This window comes from Panthera tigris, chromosome D2, assembly GCF_018350195.1.
Source record: "Panthera tigris isolate Pti1 chromosome D2, P.tigris_Pti1_mat1.1, whole genome shotgun sequence".
NCBI classification, from domain to species: Eukaryota; Metazoa; Chordata; class Mammalia; order Carnivora; family Felidae; genus Panthera; species Panthera tigris.
In genome coordinates this window covers 21398891-21419145 of record NC_056670.1, presented here as the reverse complement: position 1 = coordinate 21419145, position 20255 = coordinate 21398891, and the positions used below count along the sequence as shown (strand labels likewise).

At 39.7% G+C, this 20255-nt stretch overlaps 1 protein-coding gene across 1 annotated transcript in view; it reads left to right on the top strand.

Moving 5' to 3' along the window:
- The window catches only part of ANK3 (ankyrin 3), a 334814-nt gene that overhangs the window by 202103 nt on the left and 112456 nt on the right, over window positions 1–20255 (top strand). The window contains exons 19-23 of the mRNA XM_042959816.1: window positions 2744–2842; window positions 2932–3030; window positions 3569–3664; window positions 8211–8283; window positions 8445–8507. Coding sequence (XP_042815750.1) covers window positions 2744–2842; window positions 2932–3030; window positions 3569–3664; window positions 8211–8283; window positions 8445–8507 — 430 coding nt within the window. The remainder of the gene's footprint in view (window positions 1–2743; window positions 2843–2931; window positions 3031–3568; window positions 3665–8210; window positions 8284–8444; window positions 8508–20255) is intronic.

Here is a 20255-nt window from a genome sequence, read left to right as displayed (position 1 = left end):
TGCTCATGCTCACGCTCTCTCTCTCTCTCTCTCTCTCTCTCTCTGTCCCCCGCCCCTTCTCCTTCTCCCTCTCTCTCTCTCAAAATAAATAAATAAATAAAATACTTAAAATGATTCAATTTCTTTAAAAAATCTAATTAATAGATGTAGTACAATAGCCATTGGAAACTGCTGCATTATTGCTTAAGCACATTGACTCAAAACATGAAAAGTTTCTTAATATTTAGATTTTAAAAATATTTTCTATATGTTTTTTTAGCTTGGGATTAATCCTCTACCACTAAAGTTGGAAGTAATGTTACTTCAGTTAAGCTAATTGTACTGAGAACTGATTAGAGAAAATTATTACCATGCCTCCTACACTAAGTACCATTCTGATTTCTAATGCAGTATCCTGAGCTCCTCAGCATCAAGAAAGAAGTCTGCAGGGTGCCTGGATGGCTCAGTCAGTTAAGCATCTGACTCTTGATTTCGGTTCAGGTCATGATCTCACAGTTTGTGAGTTCAAGCCCCACATCGGGCTCTGTGCTGACAGCATGGAGCCTGCTTGGGATTTTCTGTCTTTCTTTCTTTCTTTCTTTCTTTCTTTCTTTCTTTCTTTCTCTCTCTCTCTCTCTCTCTCTCAAATAAATAAACAAGAAAGAAAGAAAGAAAGAAAGAAAGAAAGAAAGAAAGAAAGAAAGAAGGAAAGAAAGACAAAGGAAAGAAAGAGAAAAGAAGGAAAGAAAGAGAAAGGTGCCTGTAAAGTAGGCAAGTCAGTTCTGGTCACCCAAACAGGATCTTCTTCATCATGCATGGAGCAGCTTTGGGGTTTCCATATGACTCCCATACAAGTGGTTATGCTGAGCTTTATCAGTGGGAGTCCAGGCAGTGTGCGAGCACTGACAGCTCCTTTTGTGGAACAGAATGTGACCAGAGTAAGCTCTTTAGGGCATCACGTCCCTGGTGAGATGTCTTCACCTTCCACAATCAGCCATGGCCTGGCCATTCCCTTTTCAAATTCAAATATACCCATTTGTAACATGTCTTCGTCAGATGGGGCCGCTATAACAAGAATACCATAGAGTGGACAAACTTCCATTTCTCACAGTTCTGAAAGTTGGGAAGTCCAAGATCAAAGTGCCAGCAGATCCCTTGTGTGGTAAGGGACCTCTTGCTGGTTTGCAGATGGCTATCTCATACCTTCTTGTTGTAATCTTCACATGGCAGAGGGCAGAGAGAAGAGGCGAGCTCTCTCCTGCCTCTTCCTGTAAGGGCACTAATCCCATTCATGAGGACTCCACCTAATTACCTGTGGCCTAAGTACCTCCCAAAGGCCACATCTCCAAATGCCATCACACTGGGGGTTGGGGTTTCAGCATATGAATTTGGGGGGACACAGACATTCAGTCTGTAGCATGGAGTCACCATAAAGATACAATAGTGCATCGCACATGAGATACAGATCCTTGAAACCATGGACCCCCATGTTCCCCTGCCCCCCTCGTGCATACTGAGAAATGGTTTTAAAACTCTGTGCTCTTCCTTGTGGTGATCTGGTGCTGCCAGTGTCCTCATAAACAGAGATTTATTGTGGGCACTGAAATGACATGGTGGTGTCTCTTGCAATGTGGCCATCTAGAAGAGTATCTGGATATCCTTATTTTAAACACATAGTTATACACACATATATATGATACATATATAATCATATATATGTGTAAAAATATATTTTTTAATAGATAGGACTTATGTCCTTCAGCGGTCAGAGGATATTAATTTGGGAAACAACTTACTGCTTTGTCTGTTAATTTGGGAAACAACTTACTGCTTTGTCTATATCAGTTGTTTTCAAATTATGGGACTCTAGCTAGTTGGGCAGCAGCCTTTAGCTACAGCATATACACCCGGATCAAGTTCATGCATCCCAGACCTCCTGAAGACCAGCCTCTTCGGCTTTAGTGGTTCTGTGCTTCCCACCTCTGTCATGCGTTCTGATGCTCATCCACTGCCTGGCATTATCATTAAGCCACTTTGTGTTTTTTTCTACCTCAGTTTTATGCTTTTAGAGAATAGAGTGTTCATCTTATGTGGATCCTGAGAAACTTAACAGGAACCCATGGGGGAGGGGAAGGAAAAAAAAAAGAGGTTAGAGTGGGAGAAGGAGCCAAAGCATAAGAGACTCTTAAAAACTGAGAACAAACTGAGGGCTGATGGGGGGTGGGGGGGGGGTGATGGGTATTGAGGAGGGCACCTGTTGGGATGAGCACTGGGTGTTGTATGGAAACCAATTTGACAATAAATTTCATATATTTAAAAAAAGAGAGAGAGAATAGAGTGTTCTGTAAATCCTAGTCCACATCTGTCTGCAGAACACTCTCCCTAACCCTCCCCAGAAGCCACACCATCACTCTGTCCAGACTGCCGGCTGTGCCATGTTTACTTCCTATCTTGAAAAGTCGGTGCGAGAATAAAATGAGTTGATGCAAGAGAGAGTCCTTTGGGAAGTTCCTAACTACTTACATGTGACATGGTACTATTTTTTAGTACCCCCCCCCCCACACTCTCACTCTCTCTCTCTCTCTCTCTCTCTCTCTCTCTCTCTCACACACACACACACACACACACACACACACACATGGGGAAAACACTTATTTTTTGCCAGCTCAAAAAGACAGGTTAAATAATACTTTTGCTTCTATTTAGGGTAGCTGTTACTAAAAGTATACTTATGAGGTTTCTTTTCTAAAAAATATAATTACAGATGGGATACACACCTCTCCATGTGGGCTGCCACTATGGAAACATCAAGATTGTTAACTTCCTGCTCCAGCATTCTGCAAAAGTTAATGCCAAAACAAAGGTAAACTCTTTTCTCCTTTGTATCCACCGAAGTCATTGATTGTTGTGTCCAAGGAAGTAAATGTCCTTTCTTCCACCTTCCTTCTGCAGAATGGGTATACGCCGTTACATCAAGCAGCTCAGCAGGGACACACACATATAATAAATGTCTTGCTTCAGAACAACGCTTCCCCCAATGAACTCACTGTGGTAAGGGGGAAGGGAAGGGAAGAGGGAGGCTAAGGGAGGAGGGAGGAGATGAACCTGGATACTGGAATCTTCTTACAGTTTTTATCGGGCACCAATGTTGCTGTTTTACTTTCATTTATAGGTATATACAGAGCATTCAGTGGAATGCAGGGCAGAGACAATAGCTATATTGTGAGCTGTCCAGAGAGAGAAAGATGTAATTAGATGTTTCATACTTAGAAACTACAAATCCATTGCCAACTAGTAGGAAATACATATATAAAATGAAAAACGTTTGTTTCTTTGATGATTTAGAACGTTAATAAGCCTCTTGGGTTCCGTGTGTAGAAGCCGAGTCTCTGCTGCGTGAGTGGGAACAGGTTAGGTGGGTTTTGTGCAAGGTATGTGTCTAATGAAATAGTGTTTTGTGTATGACAGTGGGTGGGGCCAATGAGACACTCGCCTTCTGTTTAGTATGGGTGAAACATGTGGGAGCACACAGACACTAAGACATGGGGAATGACTTGTTAATTCCTTGTCCTCATTTCCCTCTGGCCAGAATGGGAACACTGCCCTCGCCATTGCCCGAAGGCTGGGCTACATCTCAGTGGTCGACACCCTGAAAGTAGTGACTGAGGAAACCATGACCACAACTGTAAGTAGCAGATGCTGGCCCTTGTCCCCTCAGAGCCAGCTCTCAGGCTGTAGATTTTCTGGGACTTTTGGGAGATGAACCTACTTTCCCCTCTTCACAGACTAAGCGCCATGTTTCCGAATGCTGTCCCTCTCATTTCTGATATTGAGAAACTAAATACTAAAAATACCTTTTTAAAATTTGCATTAGGAACTATGGAGTTTTTCATTCCACGTAAAGCTAAATGTATGTATTCATTTGTTTTGCTGTAAAAATAGTTTTAATGAAGTGAAGGCAGGGGCGCCTGGGTGGCTCAGTCGGTTAAGCCGCCGACTTCGGCTCAGGTCATATCTCGCAGTCCATGGGTTCGAGCCCCGCGTCGGGCTCTGTGCTGACAGCTCAGAGCCTGGAGCCTGTTTCAGATTCTGTGTCTCCCTCTCTCTGACCCTCCCCCGTTCATGCTTTGTCTCTCTCTGTCTCAAAAAATAAATAAACGTTAAAAAAAAAAAATTTAAAAAAAAAAAAAAAAAAAAAAGAAGTGAAGGCAGAAATATTTTCACATTCTTCTTTGGCAGTGTAGGAAAGTTGAAGATAAGTTGGTTCTTTACGATGTTGTGACTCACAAATCATAATGGATACGTTGCTATCACTGTGAAAACAGTTTTTACGTTGTTGCAAAACTAAAACATTTGGGAGAGGATCGGAATGGATTTTTATCACCACCCTCACCACTCTTCCAGTCAGCGATTGGCGTTTTCGTAGGAAAAACAATAGGATGTTTTATTAAAATTGTAAATAAATCTTTACCAGGGGGCCTTATTGCGTCAGATACGTTTTTACAAGCTGCAGCCTCTAGGATAAGTCATTTCTTATTAACACCATCTGGAGCCTTTGAACTGCATCAGGATTTGGTAACTTTGGAATCAAGAGCTGATATTGCGCCATTATCACAGGCTTATTGCAGTTATTCCTGACTCCATGACTCAACACACATGCCTGAGATTGGCTCTGTACAATGTAAATTTAGGACTCTGGAACACTGGGATTTATCGACTCTGCCTCCTTGTCTCATCCACCATCTTCCGATATGAAGAAAGGCATAGTTAGCATCTGCAAGCAGTTTGTGTACACAGTGCTTCACATAAAAGAACACAGGTTGAGGGTCTCTGCAGCAACCCGCTGGCTGAGTTATATACAGGGTTTACAAATTAAAACAATAAGCCTGCTGATCACAAGAGAGAAAGTGTGCTATTTGCCAAAGAGAATACAGTAGCTTCAATGGACTAGAGCAATGGTTATCAACCAGGGCACATTTCTAGCTTCAAGATACAGTTTTTATAGAGATAAATTACCCTGTATTGCTTTTATATACCTCTTGAGTATTTCATGATCTTAAAATCTGGTATTAAATTCTTGAGAAACGAGTTTAAACAAATAATGTTTATTAACCTTAATCTTAAAAATATTCCATCTAGCTCTCTGTAGAGTATGAAACAAGAGGGAGAAGGACAAGGTAAAACAATGGTCAAGTGTCACAATGCTATAAAAGATTTGAAGTCACTGTAATGAATATATAGAACTTCTTTTCCAGTGTTGGAAAATTGAAACTTGTATACTAGTTCAAAATATAAATCTTGCGGCACCAGGATGGCTCAGTCGATTGACTGTACGACTTTGCTCAGGTCATGATCTCATGGCTCATGAGTTCGAGCCCTGCGTCGGGCTCTGTGCTTACCGCTTGGAGCCTGGAGCCTGCTTCGGATTCTGTGTCTCCCTCTTTCTCTGCCCCTAACCCACTCATATTCTGTCTCTGTATCTCTCAAAAATAAATAAACATTAAAAATTTTTTTTTCAAAATATAAATCTTATTTATCAAATGTAAAAAACTTTCTCACCCATCAGGAAAGTTCAGAATGTTTCTTTAATATCAAAAACAGCTTGAGAAGGGGTGCCTGGCTGTCTCAGTCGGTAGAGCATGTAACTCTTGATCTTGAGGTTGTGGGTTCGAGCCCTGTGTTGGGTGCAGAGATTACTTAAAAATAAAATCTTAAAAAAAAAGAAAAAAAAACCTTGAGGAGAAAATAAAGTTAAAGACAGAGAAAGTAAAGTGATAGCCTCAGGATATCTACTGAAAGAGAAGTGTTTCAAGGCTCTGGTTTCTAGTGAAAGACAGAAACGTATGGGAGTCAGGCCATAGCCTTCAGTGTCATCAGCTGAGTTGACTGGTAATTTCTTCAAGAGAGAGAAGACGGGACTTGTGCTGACAGGAAAGGTCCAGTTTGCCTAATGAAGTGAATGAGGCTTCCACCAAATGAAGTGGTCCCGTAGGTTAGGAAAGAGTCCATTGTTGTCCCTAAGACTTAGTCCATCATTGTGGTATTTGAGACTTTATCTCAAGCTAAGACACAACCTTGTCAACTCTGCCTTAGCAGATACATGTAACCTGGCACAGATGAGGACTGACACAGCTCAGGGTGGAGTCTGTGATCTCAAGCTCACAGGGTGGCCTGCACTGCTGGTGGTCTTTGCACAGCCAGTTGCTGGGGCCCCAGCAGCCATTGGCTCCATAAACAGACGTCTCTTTTTTCAAAACGCTTAAAGAGAAGATTCATCTTCCCCAGGAGTATAACATATGATGTGGCAATTCTAAGAAAGATGCTTCAGTTAATGACATTACAGTCCTGGCAGAGTAGAAAACTGAGTAGCTAGAAGCTGACACTCAAAAGATGAATTAAGCATTTAAATTGCATTGTTTAAAATATTCAGTTTCCCTCATTAGCAAAGAACAGAGCATGTCTCTCAGATACTGGTTTCTAATACTGTTCTATAGTAAAGGGAATCAGGGCTTCCTTGGGAAATGACTGAATCCAGATCTGGAGAAGGAAATACACAAGATGAACGTCTTGTAGTGCCAAAAAGTAAGGAAGTGTCTGCTTCCACAAATAAGCAAATAAACACACACACTCACAATGATGAGGCTATGTCACAGGGACACAGGAATCAACTGAAAGAGTTCCCAATGGCCAAAGCTGGAACAATGTAAGATAGATAGAAAGAGAGAGAGACAGACTGACAGACACACCGAGAGACTTGGAGTATAGTGCAACGTATAAAGTAAATATCCATGAGTCCATATGATATAGATAAATGAATAAATAGGGAAGAAGAGACAAATCAGGGAAAAAAATCAAACAATTTATGAAAATACCCGCAAGGAGGTGGAGAACAGAATTCTCTACTGCTTAAGTGTGGGCTGGGCATAGTGTTTTCCCTCCAGTGAAGACAGTCTGCGGAAGGGGGCGGAGAACAGAGTAACTTTACAATGGAGAAACCTAACAAGCACTGCCTCAGCCAGGTGACCAAGCCTAATACCAACGCTGGTAAATCATGTTGATAGTATATTGGCACTTTACCTCTGTGGTCTTCCTCCCCAAAACATGTGACCCAGTCCAGTCATGATAAAAACATGAGACAAATCCCAATTGAGGGACATTCTACAAAATACCTGACCAGCTCACTTCTAAACGGTGAAGGTCATTAAAAGCCAGGAAAGTCTGAGACACTGTCACAGCCAAAGGAGCCTAAGGAGGCCTGCCAGCTAAAGATAATGTGGTATCCTGATGGGTCCTAGAACAGAAAAGGGACATTTGGTAAAACCTAAGGAAATCTGAATAAAATATAGAGTTTAATTAATAGTAATATGTGAGTATTGGTTCAGTAATTGTGACAAGTGTACCATAGTTTTAACAACCTAGCTTTTTTTCCAGTTGCCTTATTTAAGTATCTTCCCTTGTTCCATTAGCCTTTCCTATGCTCAGGATAAAAAGAGGACTTGTTTTACAACTAAAACATTAAGTCACTAATATTTTTTAACAAGTTATGTTGTTGGTGTCTTTGGATGGATATAATCTATATAGGTAAAAAGTCATCAAAGAGCAAGTAAAAGATTCACTAAGGTCTTTGCTCTGTAATATACAGTTCTTTAAAATTGTGTAGGGGTTAAAATGATCTTGCAAATGCATTACCTCTAAAATATTTTCTGCAAGGCATAGTTGCACAAATTAAATAATTTATACAATTTGATGTTTTGTATTTAAGCTAGGAATCAAAATGTACATATAGAAGGCCAAGACAAAAATCAATGGCTGGCATGGCACAGGAATAAAGACACAATGCTTGCTGTTCATTTGGCTTATCTTCAGCCAAGACTTTTAATGGAATGAGGTGGCAGGTTCATGAGACCATGAAAAAGTATAACAATGGACAAGGAGAGGCAATATCTCCCTTCTCTTTTCCTTTGAACAGCCTTATTATGGACCTAAATCTTTTAAGCCGGTTTGCTTTGCCACTAGAATTTGTTCACCTTGTATTTGTTCTTATCAGTGTATCTATGGTGAGGACCTTAATGCTAAGGGACAGTTTTGATGTTGTTTTATATGTGGGAGCTTCAAGATATTCAGCACATAAGTCCTGTAATAAATCAACTGATTAATTTAGAAAGAAATAGTGTCATTAAAATGTTCAGTCTGCTTACACTAAAGTACTGCTTTTTTGTTGTTGTTACTAGACTATCATAGAGAAGCACAAAATGAATGTTCCAGAAACGATGAATGAAGTTCTTGATATGTCTGATGATGAAGGTACGAAACCCGCCTTTATGTTCGTAATTAAGTGTGACTTCATATTTGTTTCCTGAAGAACGTTTATTGCAAAAATGTTTTTAGAAATGTTCATGTTTTTTGTTGTCGTATAAAGAGTATGCATTTTTCACACACTTACACTGTTCACTTAAATCATGCAGTTCGTAAAGCCAACGCCCCTGAAATGCTCAGTGATGGCGAATATATCTCAGATGTTGAAGAAGGTATTTGGAACTTTTTACTGTGATGAAATTTAACTATCAGCTTTATCTTCCATTTCCTATCTTTGAAATGTAACACTTCCTTGAGTTACTAACTTTTCACTTAACTTACAATTATTAACTTACATATCATTTAAAAGATGTGCGTTTGGAATTAGTGTCGTTTCTTTGAAGCCCCTCTGCTTGAACCCATTTTCCAACTTGAAAATACAAATGTCACTATGTGAATTACTTTCTTTTTGTTTCTATTAAGCAGAAACTCGATTTTTATTGTTTACATTGAAAATCTAGAAGAGAAAAATCTGACTAATGTTTATGCATGAAATATTTTTTAAAATAAGTGAGAGAAGGTATCTTATAGGTAAGGAATTAAATGCCCATTTTTAAGGTTTACTCTAAGCTTCATAGTAAAAGCAGCTTTTGAACTTGAACTAATAATGAAAACTCAACCTGAACAAAACTGCTTTCAAAATATAAATTTTCAATATTGATTTCATTAAAGAGATCAATATATAAATGCTGGTAGTCATACTTCATTTGCTTAAAATAAACTACTTGTTTTCTGCCTTATTTAAAAATCGATACATGTGACTAGCTCATGACATGTAGATATATCGATTAATGATATCTTTAAAAGTTACATTGGAAAGGTAGTACTTTTACAGAGCATAAATATTCTAAAGATGGCAAATTTGAGAGTTTTACTGGAATAATGAAATGTGTCCTTATAGTAGAATTTATATTATATTTATGTTTTTTTTTCTTACACCATTTGACTCTTCCAAACTACATCTATCTTCTTGCTCCCTGTATTTGCCATCTCTTGTGTATTTTTCTCATAGAGTGGACTCAATGCTGTTAGTCTTTCTCTGCGGTTAGGTAATTTTCCCTATTTTAATTATTGGTTTCAACTTTGAATTGCACAAATGTAACTGAATATCTAAACAGTGGAAAGCCTACGTAATCCAAAGTCACTTCAACGTTTCTGGCATCCTATGACTGCCTACTGTAAGTGCACTGTGGCCAGGGCGCTGCGTGCCTCGAAAAACTAATGCCCTGGTGGTCATTCAGGAACCTGGAAGGACCCGTCTCATTGTTTGTAAATGTCGTGTTGATAAATGTTAAGGGCTTTTCCTCATTTTTCTTTCCTTTTGTCTCAGCCATAAGCTATATGTTTACCACTGTTCTATCGCCAATTGAATATTTGTATCAGCTTTAGGACTTTAAGAATATTATGCTTTGCTGTCATGTTATGTTTCAATGCCTTCTTATGTAACATTTTAGGAGTAATTTCTTATGTGCAAAAGATAGAAGGAAAGTGATGTTCTCACATGGATGTGTACGCACATAAAACATGTCAGAAGTACATTTTCAAATGAGCTTTTATGAAATATGACAATCACAGACCTAAAAATTTGCTAGCTTTGACAAAATATCTCAATATTTGCATTGACGAGAGGCCAAGTTTGAATGGAAGAAATAACACTTTATATATGTGAATAACCAAATAATTTCCAAAAAGGGAGAAATTTTGAATCTTTTCATTTGAAGAGAATTCATCTAGCCATTTAACTAGAAATGACAATGATTTCTTATAGATTTATCTCAGCTTGAGATTTTGAAATTAATAAACAAATTTTAATTCTCCTTTTAATCATCTTTAAACTTTTTGGCCCTTGCTTTATGGGTGGGTCATGGGCTGTGAGAATCAGATGGCTTTTGATTTCATAATATTGTAGAATTTGATGGTGGAAGGGGTTCCTAAAAGGTCACTTGATCTAAACAATAACCTTCTATGTTGGGGTCATCTCTATGAAATCCTCTCGGGGAGATCTTTTGCCCAGATGCCTCAATGACAGAAATTCCCTAATTCCCAGACTGCTTGTTCCATTTTTAAACTCTGAGTTTAAAAATTCTTCATTTTACTGAGTGTCCTTCTCATTGATTCAGGCTTCTACTCATTGATTCAGGCTCTGATATTTTTGGCACTATTTAAAACAAAATCTGCCTCTTCTATGTGACAATCCTTGCGATATTTAAAAAATATGTTCCCTATTTCCTCTTACTCTATTTTTCTCTAATACCTCCCTTTCCTCTGCTCCCTCATCATCATGGCCAGTCACCTATGCACATTTCGGTGTGTCAATTTCCATCTCAAATTGAGGTGACCAGAATGGAACACAGCATTCCAGGTACAGTCTGATCAAAGCAGAGTAATGCAGGGCTATTGCTTTGTCCATGGATGATACTAAAAATCTATTATTGAAGATTAAAATGTTTTCAAGGTTGGGGCACCTGGGTGGCTCAGTCAATTAAGAATCTGACTTTGGCTCAGGTCATGATCTCATGGTTTGTAAGTTCAAGCCCTGCATGGGGCTCTGTGCTGACAGCTCAGAGCCTGGAGCCTGTTTTGGATTCTGTGTCTCCCTCTCTCTCTGCCCCTCCCCTGCTTGAGCTCGGTCTCTGTCTCTGTCTCTCTCTCTCTCTCTCTCAAAAATGAATGAACATTAAAAAAAAAATCAAGATGTTTTTGAGGTTATAATACCAACTTAATTTGACTCCTGTTAACATTACTATCAGCTGATGTTCCTAAATTTTGCTTATGTGAGTCCCGATAAGCCATATCTGCCTTATCATGTATTTACATGGTTCTGTGCTAAATAAACTAGTGTTTCTGTATTATTCCAAATCCCAAAACAAATCCCTTTGAAATTTTAATTCTAAAAGGACCCCTCCAACTTTAATGATAGCTTTTAGTTCTGACTCATTTACCATATAGTCTTGCCACTGCTTTGCTACTTGAGGTGGATTCTGAGTTGCCGTACAGACTGTGGCAAATGTTTATTTCCATGTCACCAGAAGGTGTTGTGAATATCTTTCTCTAAAAACCAGTAAGAGATCATCACACTGGTATCCTATGTTACTGAGGATATCAGCAGGTTTTAGAAGAAAATAAAAATGAAAAGCGATATACACTGCCAGTGTTTCCCAAGAAAGAAAAAGAGAATGAGTTTGCAATATGGAAAAATATAATTTTAATCCTGTATTCTAAAAATTGGTAAATATTAAGGGAATAGTGTCAACAGTAGTCTTTCTAGCCCTTCTCCTTTTTCTTCTTTGCTTTCTCCTTCTCTGTCCCCTCTCTCTTTTGTCCACTATGCAAAATTAGCATAGGTAAAAGAATGTGTGCATTAATTTCACACACTAAAAAAAACAAGAAAACAAATCTAGATAGTGTTATAAGTTAATGATATAGGGGAACAATGGAGCCAAGTCACAGAGTAGAATAAAGGCTGAAGTATCAGCAAAGCAGAGCAATAGAAGGAAAGGCGATAAAGCAGCCTTCTCTAACTCACACATTACCCAGGCAGAGCTCCTAGACAGTCAGACTGATCCACAAATATCTTAATGCCCCACTATCTTCTTTCCCAGAAAATATGTTACATGCATGTACAATTAATATACATGCAAAATTAATGCTGGTTCTGGTGCCAGTTACATTCTTATGTTTGTAACTCAGTTTATAATTTAAAAGAAAGAAAAGCAAAGATGAAAGAAGGAGAGAGAAGAGGGAGGGAGGGAAGAAAGAGAAAGAAGAGAGAGAGGAAGTAAGAAAAGAAAGAAGAAAGAAGCAAGAAAAGAAAAGAAAAGAAAAGAAAGAAGAAAATTGAGATTAAGTTTCAATCTGTCTTCTCTTTTGGGTCCCCCCTCCCAAGAGATTTTAGAGTTGGCTTTGGTTCAGTGCTGACTTTAAATTGTAAATTCCTATAAAGTATATTTCATAAATTTTTAAATAATGTATAAAATGTTGTTTTAGCTTGCAGAGTTCTAGTGAGTTGGGTAATTGTAACAGAGTTAAAGAGTCATAGATGGGACATAATGAGAAATGCAATTAAACCATGGAAAGTAGACCAAAAGCAGCTCTGTGAAATAGAACTCTACTGAACAGGTTTGGGAGATAACTGGGTAAGACTGGAAAAAATTGCTTAATTCTTAGCTACTTACAATTTTGCTAGGGCTGCAAAATCTCTCTCGGGATCTAAGGCAGACACTGAAAATTAAAAGGAAAAAAAGAAGAGGCTGAGTATACATGTGGTCAAATAATTATCAGATAGGTAGAGGTTTGAGATAAAATGCCATCAGATGTTAGTGACATGAGGGGTGAGGAGAATCAGGCTCAGTCACCTCTGTGCCAAATTCAGTGCCCAGTGAACTGAATCAGTCATGTAGCCTATCCTCTCCACTATACTGATGAGGTAGCAAAGCCCAGATGAATGTTGAGTGGCTTGCCCACCCGGGTTAGTGGCAGAACTGAACAGGAAGACGATCAGACAGTCTGGTTCTAGAGCTTCTCTTTCATTGCTACTCTAACATGATCTCTTTTCTTATACACAGAACCCAAGAATGTATTATTTTTAAGCTTCTAAAAGTTTTAAAAAGGGAAATATTAGGGAAAGGGACAGATTATGCTCTTGGATATTATCACAAGTAATAAGAATTATTTTGTAATGAGCTCGATGAGACTATTGTAGAAATAGTTTACTTTCTCCTGATCATCCTGGTAAAAGAAATATGCAGACCTAGATGCAAATACAAGTAAAATAAATAGACATGGAATTTAGAATAGATTTTAAAAACTCAAAGCAAGGAATTTTAATAAACATATCGGAGTCTTCTCAGGAGGGAGTAAGTCGAATTTGAATGGCACAATCTGAAACTCAAAAAAATTACTTCAGGAGACATGAAGATGGATATCAAGGGAACCACCAGAAAGATGCCCTTTTAGGACCTCTTCTCACAAATGCCTAGGACTATCCTGCTACCCTAATCCCCTGTCCATCCTAATAAATAAGTCAGGCGATGAAGTTTTTAGCTTCATAGGTCAGGAAACAAGCCTTGGAGACTAGCCTGACCCAGGTGGTCCAAGGGAGTGGTGGTGGTTGTGCAGAAATTGTTCTTTACCTGAAATGTTATCATTTTACAAATGATAACATCATAAATCCTGCCTTTGCCTGATATTTCTCTGCTTACAATTGACCTTTCAAACAGACCTTATATAACTGCAAGCTTCCTTCAGTGATAAAGCCAAAATGAAATACCACAAGCAGAACCCAAGTCTTATTCTCTGTTACATCCCCAGAACCTAGCACAGTGCCTGGTACACAGGAGATGTTCAATATGTGTTAAGGTGGTTGCACCACAGTGGAGGGAGACTCAAAGAAAGGAGAGTTTTACAGGTTTCTGAGAACTGGCAGGATAGAGAAAGTTTGCCTGCTGTGTCCCTCTTCCTTCTAACAAACACCTTCCCACTGAGACAGTGCTGGGCTATGTATCGTGTCAATAAACAGCTTTATAATGACTCTCCTAAGGTATATCTGCATCTCAAAGAATAGTTAACAAATTTAAAATAATTTCCAGTGAAAGAAAAAGAACTGTTAACTGGGGCAGAGGCCTTTATTCTAGTTTTATTTAATTTATTTTTTTTTAATTTACATCCAAGTTAGTTAGCATATAGTGCAACAGTGATTTCAGGGGTAGATTCCTTAATGCCCCATACCCATTTAGCCCATCCGCCCTCCCACAACCCCTCCAGTAACCCTCTGTTTGTTCTCCATATTTAAGAATCTCTTAGGTTTTGTCCTCCTCCCTGTTTTTGTAGCATTTTGTTTCCCTTCCCTTATGTTCATCTGTTTTGTATCTTAAAGTCCAAAGGTCTTTGTTCTAAAACACAGTCCATCCTATCTTTGGTATGCTATCTTTGGTTTTGGAATTGTTGAGTGATTTTCCTCCACACCATCCACCTACCCAGCTACATACCTGACATTTCCATCTAGATTCTCATAGACATCTTAACTCATCATGGCCTGGACACCTGCTCCAAACAGTGTCTCCTCCCGCCTTCTCCATCTCAGTAAGTGGCTCCGTCATGCAAGCCAGCTCTGAGGTTCTGTGTAGTATCCCTTTTCTTAGCACTCATGCCGGGTCCCTCGGCAAGTCCTATCAGTTTTCCAGAACCCATCTCACATCCCTCTTCTCTGCCTCCCCACTGCCACCACCCTCATCCAATCCCACATACTCCGTTCTCCTGTGGACTACTGTAGGAATCTCTGTACACAGGTCCACATGTTTCCCCACAGACTTAGCTTTCTGCACAGAATACTCAGCAATCTTTTAAAAAATATAAATTGCATCATATCATTCCATTCCCCAGCTTAAAACACTCCAAAGCTTCGGGTGCCTAGATGGCTCAGTCAGTTGAGCGTCCGACTTTGGCTCAGGTCATGATCTCGCAGTTCGTGAGTTTGAGCCCTGCTTCAAGCCTGCACTGACAGCTCAGACCCTGGAGCCTGCTTCAGATTCTGTGTCTCCCTCGCTCTCTGCCCTTCCTCTGCTTGTACTCTGTCTCTCTCTCAAAAATAAGTAAACATTAAAAAGTAAAAATACACTCCAAAACTTATAGTTACGTTTTTAAAATTCATTCACGTGGTTGCATATTATCATCGTTCACTTGTTTGTATTTCTATATAATATCCCACTGTGTGCCTGTACCATAGGTAAGTTATCCATTCCACTTGGAAAAGGGAATGCGGGTTGTTTCCAGTTTGTATCTGTCCCCAGGTACACGTCTGCGTATATTTCTGTAGGGTATAGACCTATGACTGTAGTTGCTGGGTTGTACATTATGCAGAGACAACAGAATTAATCAAAGCCAGGGAACAGTAAACTAGGATTATAAAATTAGTGAGGCTATTAAAAAAAAAAAAGGAAGGGAAAGAATGTTATAAAGTGATTACCATGAGAGAGGGAGGAGAAGGCTGCGATTGGGATAGGATATATTCTAGTTGTTGACCTGGATGCTATTTATTTTGTAACAGTTTGTGAAAATGTACATTTACATTTTATGTACTCACCTGCCTGGTTGCTGTATTTGATGATAAAAGTAGCCAGCCCCTCTAAATAATGTACAGTATAAATACAAAACTCAAATGAAAACCTCCCAAGGCTTTACACTGCACTTGAAATAGAACTCGGGCCCTTCCATGGTCAGTGAGTTCGGTGTAATATGACTGTGGCTACCTATTTTCCACCGTCCACTCAATCACTTTTTAACTTCGTCCTAAAACTCATCTCAAGGCACTAGTCATTAATATACAGGCCAGTGGTAATTTATATTACCTATATTAATAGGTATTATAGGTAATGCCTATATTAATATACAGGCTAGTTTTGAATTTTCCTGCCATGTGGTCTCTAACTACTCCACCCTGCCTCTGTAGCACAGAAGCAGCAGGAGACCATACCAGGACAAATGAGCATGGCTGTGTGATGATAAAAATTGTTTTAAAAAATAGGTGGGAGGTGGGGTGCCTGGGTGGCTCAGTCAGTTGAGCATCCGACTTTAGCTCAGGTCATGATCTTGCTGTGTCTCCCTCTCTGTCTGCCCCTCCCTCACTCATGCTCTGTCTCTCTCTCTCTCTCTCTCTCTCTCTCTCAAAAATAAACATTAAAAGAAATTTTTTTTAAAAATAGGTGGGAGGCAGATTCAGCCCACAGACTGTGGTTTACCAATCTGTGGTTCATTTTTTTCATTTTCTTTTAATGTAGACTGTTAGCTGCATGGGAGTAGACCTGTCTTTATCCCTGTCCCGTCACTTAGGACACATACAGATAGGCCCTCTTCTATGGATGTGCCCACTGGCTTAAATCCACACATTTACTTGTGTCTGTCCCCTGACAGGATTCCATATAAATGAACACTCAAAACATCATAAACAAGGTACTTACCAGAGCATGCGACTCTTGATCTTGGGGTTGCAAGTTTGAGCCCCACGCTGGGTGTAGCGATTACTTAAAAATAAAATATCTTTAAAAAAAATAAACAGGTACTTACCATTTACTGAGCCCTTTCTATGTGCCAGGAATGAATCTAAATACATTTCATGAATTATGTCATTTAACCTTCACAGTAACCTCAGAGTTAGAGCCATTAGATGTGGAAAATCAGTTCCAGCAAGGTTAACAACCTTGATCAAGATTACACAAATCAGTGCAAGGGATTATATGCAAATCCCTGTCCTAACCTCTTCTCCAACATCCATGGTGCCTGGTAATTTAGATAACAGCCCCACAACTGTTGGATTTTTGCACATTGTAAATGAGATCATGTATAAAGGGATCTCAGTGAATGTTAGTTACAACGTACTTTATCTTGCTTAATTTTCTCAATCACTTTGAGAAATTATTGGTACTATTATTATTCCTGATTTACATTTACTATTTTTTTATTTTTTTAAATGTTTATTTATTTTTGAGAGAGACAGAGACAGAGCACGAGCGGGAGAGGGGCAGAGAGAGAGGGAGACACAGAATCCAAAGCAGGCTCCAGGCTCTGAGCACAGAGCCTGATGCGGGGTTCGAACCCACGAGCCGTGAGATCATGACCTGAGCTGAAGTTGGACGCTTAACCGACTGAGCCACCCAGGTGCCCCTAATTTATGTTTACTCTTAATCTAAAGTGTTATTTGTTGTAATTTATGTTAAGGAATCTGGGGCTCAGAGGGTTTAAGATGTTTGTTCAGGTTCACATAGTCAAAGAAACTGGAGTTTGAATTTAGTTCTTTTACTCTTTCTACTCAAATTAGATGCGATAGAAAAAAATAGATAAAAGTGATAAAAGTGACAAGGAAATTCAAAAGAATGAGAGATACTAAAGGCCTCAGGAAGAAAGCATTTCAAGGAATAGATAGAATGTGGACAAGTAGAAATTTGGGGGCAGGTGGAAAGAGGTGTTCTAAGTGCAGAAAGTGTCAGAGATGGGGCACCTAGCTGGCTCAGTTGGAAGAGCATGCGACTCTTGATCTTGGATCACGAGTTTGAGCCCCACATGGGTGTAGAGATAGCTTAAATAAGTAAAACTTAGAGAGAGAGAGACAGGAAAGCAGAGGACTTCACAGAAGAACTCAGCACAATGGGGCTCGGGAAACCAAGCACCGGTCTGAATGAGGACCCCGGGAAATGTCATAGGGAGGATGAGAAGCAGTTCTAGAAAACTCCAGGCACATTCTCATGTACAGAGAAAGAGGAATGCCAAGGATATGGAGAGAGAGCAATGAGGAAGAAAACCAGAAAAGGCGGGAGATTCCCTGACAGGGTCCAGTCAGCTGAGCACAGGTAATCTGGGATCCCTGGGGATCTCAGGCAGCTGCCGCCTCCATGACATTGTGGATATAGACACAGAATAGAGTAGTTCTAATGGAGTGTGTGCACTTTTTCTCCCAAGAAGTCGTGACAGGATGAGTAGCTGGAGTGGCCTGTGGAATGAAACAGACACAAGGATTGATGGCTGGGAATTAAGCATGCTTATTGATTAAGGACAATAGGTGTTTTTTTAATCTGGCCAAAACAAGTTGTAATTTTGAATATGCTTTCTTCTCCCACCCTCCAATTATTTTAGTCCCTGCCCATCTACCTGGAAAGTCTGACCTGCTTCTTATGGAAGTGGGTCCTAATCTGACCACCCCTAACCCTTTCCCTTCACATTGGGAACCGTGCTGCAGAGAGAAAAAAGCGGAGCATCAGCACTGGGAATGGACAGGGAAGGGAAGGCAGGGCAGTGCAGAGAGCTGGGAATAGGAGGGTGTGGAGAAGCAAGGCAAGATGCTACACACGGGAAGGGGTGCTTTGACGACCTGGGCCAGAACCAAAATGAGGACAACTGACAGCAGACCCCACCTGTCTTTACCTTTTAAGCACACATATTTCAGGTGGAGGTAGGAAATATATATAACATGTGGAAGAGGCCAAATGCTTGCTCACAAAGCATAGGAGCTCCTGATACTCCTTTATTCCTAGAACAGTGAATATGTTCCTGTTGTGCACACACTGTCCTTACACACCTAAATAAGGAACAGCTGACACTACTGAGGTCTGGATTTTGGGTTGAAGCTAGACAAATAGCCAACAAAGAATAAATAGAGGAAAGAATCAATTGGCATGATGGACATGACCACCTTGAATTAAGCTACCTAATTTCTCTCTAAGTGAGAACCAACATTTTAGTGCCTGATTTCACTGGGCTAGTTTGTGGCTAGTGATTTATTCATTGTCTAGTCTTGTTTACAAGGAGCATAGATTTTAGATAATGAGAACAGGGTAAGTAACCTTGTACTTCTTTCTACCTGCTTTCTATCTCTAGTCTCAGAAGTTTATGTGACCAAGTCAGTGTCATCTTACTGAGATGACAGAGGGCAGTTTCTGGATGAGAGTTAAGGTATATTGATAAGAATGATAAGAATATGAAAAAGTTATAGTGTCTGTCCCAACATTGTCTTTTTCTACCTCTTCACAGGAAGGACACTGAAATCGTTTTCCTTTCTGGGATGAGTTTGTTTATTAACCCAACCAAGATCACAGGGGACATTTTTCATTGCTACATCTGGAAGAGTTCCAAGACTGAGTCATGCATGCTTATTTAGAAACTATATCTAGCTTGGATTAAGGAACAGTTTAAAAACTGTGATCCAGTTTTTAAAAAGAAGCACATCTAGCCACAAAGAATAGAATAATGTTTGAGAGTAAAGAATCAAATGGACTTTGTTTACTCTTTAAAACAAAACAAAACAAAACAAAACAAAACAAAACAAAACAAAAAAAACTAGCCTGAGCAGAAAGAGTCATTTGTTCTGTGGGATAACAGCAACTTGTTCTTGTTGGTTAAGAGATGTGCAAACTTTGCCAGTCAAGCCTGATTTCTCTTTGGCCACCTGGGAAGGCTGGCTCTTATGAACACCTAGAGCTTGGGAAAAAGCAGGCAGAGTGTGGCACATGGCTTCCCACAAGAAGTACATGAACCCCTTAATGACACACACTTCCTTAGCCTTCTTAAGACCACCTATTTCACCCACTGCTCATCTAACTGTTGTCTCAACTTACCCATTGTTCTCACATATTTTGAGAAGGAAAGCAAGAAAGCATTATATGTATTCCAGAATGTAGTTGGTAAACTGTTCTGAAAGAACCTAGTACCATTGCTAGGAGATGCTGGAAAACAAAAGGCTCAAGGGAAGGCCCAGCATCTGCTGCTTCCAGGCTGAGGGAGGGAGCTCTGTTCTTTACCTGGCCTGGGGCTGCAGCCTCTCCCGGAGCCTCCACCCCTTCTCGAAGGTAATGGAGTCCTGAGCTGGGCCTCCAGCCTAACACGGAAGAGCCTGTGCCACACACACGACCTCTTCACCTGCGTGGAGCAATTGCACGAGCCGTATGTCACTCCCTCTTTATCAGTCTGTCAGATGTTCACAGGAAACCTTGCTTAATCCAAGCTCTTGCCCCAAACTACAAAATGAAAGGTGAAATACGTGCAGATCTGGAATCTGAGTAACTTCCCATTGCTCATTGTGTAACTCTGGGATCGAATCAGACACTGAGAACGAGACCGAGTGCATCAGGCTTCTACTATTACCACACTCCTCCTCCATGCGTTTCCCGCTCCCTCGCTTTTTCTGAGACTAAAAATATCAGGGGAAGGAGAGAAAAGACTTGTGAGCAAAATATAGTCATTTGGATTCTCCATGCTGAAAATTTATTGTCTAACATGAGGGGAGACAGACATCTTTTGATTAATGCTTTGCGTTGATGGAAACTGTTTTCTCTTCAAAGTTATCTGTATTTTATGTCCCTTATTTGAACCTTCAAAAAATAAAATATGCTGAGTCTTATTTGTCTCATCTCTAAATGGTTAATTATACCACATGG